The 1398-nt window shown below is 37.1% G+C and overlaps 1 protein-coding gene across 1 annotated transcript in view; it reads right to left on the reverse strand.

The window, feature by feature from the left end:
- The window catches only part of LOC101855683, a gene marked incomplete in the record, with an annotated part of 17495 nt that overhangs the window by 3087 nt on the left and 13010 nt on the right, over nt 1-1398 (reverse strand). The window contains 1 exon segment of the mRNA XM_005088813.3: nt 418-567. Within this exon segment, the coding sequence (XP_005088870.2) occupies nt 418-567 (150 nt within the window).

The following is a 1398-nucleotide window of genomic DNA, read 5'->3' on the forward strand; positions in this document are numbered from 1 at the left end:
ATCTTTACTTATTTGTTGGCAGCAAAGTGTGCAGCATACCATCTTTGTGGGTGGTTGGCGGGTGCTCTGGTGTGGTTTGCCCCTTTTTTCCTATCAAACATCTCGCGTCTTTATCTCTCCTCCTTCTTTTTTGTGCTTGTTACTCTCTGGTAACACCACTAATCTTCGGCACTTATATCTGTCCCTATGGTTTTATGCACCCCGCATAATTCAGCAAAATTTGATCATTTTTTGCATAATTTCTGATTATTTTCTTTTATCATTCTTTGTTAAAATTAACAGAATCGCATAATTTCACATTTTTGGGCTCATTTTGCATAATTTCAGAATTTTTCTTGCATAAAACGACGGGGACAGTTATAAGACCTTATTGTGTTGTAAGTGCAGTAAAACTCTAGCGAAAAAAAAACCCAATACCTTCTTTGGAAGAGTACTTCAGGGTGAAGGACCGCGTGCCCTCCACGTCGCCCCGTTGGTACACCACGAACATCTCTCTCCCGCTACTCTCGTACTCGTCAGGCGCCCCGTCGCAGATCTCTGCCAGGATGTCCGCCTCCCTGCTCGGTCCTGTGGCGGATGGCGAGAAATTTTGTGAGGGTAGATAGAGAGAGAGAATTAGAAAGACGAAGAAAAGTACAAAAATGAAATGAAATTTAAAAAATACATGATACCAGATGATTTTAAAAAATTATTATTATTTAAAAAATCAATGATAAAATATTGGGTTAAAAAAAAGAAACTATAAACAAATGCACAATTCCAGACAGTGCATAAAAACAAAATTGTGAATAAATGCAGGATAGCATATTATAGTACAAAATAAACCTATGAAATAAATGCATGATGGCAGATCTGGCTAAAAATGAAAATGAAAATAAATGTACGTCATAAGAGCGTGGATTAAAAAAATATGAAGTTCAATTTTATTTAGAATTGTATGGTACTCGCAACACAAATTTAATAGGTCACATACATGTCGACGATTAGGAGTGTTTGGAGAGAGGAGAAAAAAAATTAATTTAAAAAAAAATATTTTTTAGTTTTAGCAGAGGTTTTACGGCACTCACAACTGCATAAGGTCATATGAGTGAGCGCCAGAAGATTAGAGGTGTTACAAGAGAGTAACAAACATAAATAAGAAGAAGGGGAGATAAGGACGATAGATGTTTCATAGGAAAGAAGAAGCAAACCACACCAGAGCACCCGCCAACCACCCACAAAAAAATATATATTACACACACACACACACAAAGACACAATGTAACATGACAATTAAACAAAGTGTCCGAGTATAAATAATGCACAGAAAGAAAATACATTTTTAAATACCCTATCTCTCCAAGAAGAAGAAGAAGAAGAACACACCACCACCACCACCACCACGACGACGACGACGAC

This window comes from Aplysia californica, unplaced genomic scaffold (assembly GCF_000002075.1).
Source record: "Aplysia californica isolate F4 #8 unplaced genomic scaffold, AplCal3.0 scaffold00001, whole genome shotgun sequence".
Lineage (NCBI taxonomy): Eukaryota > Metazoa > Mollusca > Gastropoda > Aplysiida > Aplysiidae > Aplysia > Aplysia californica.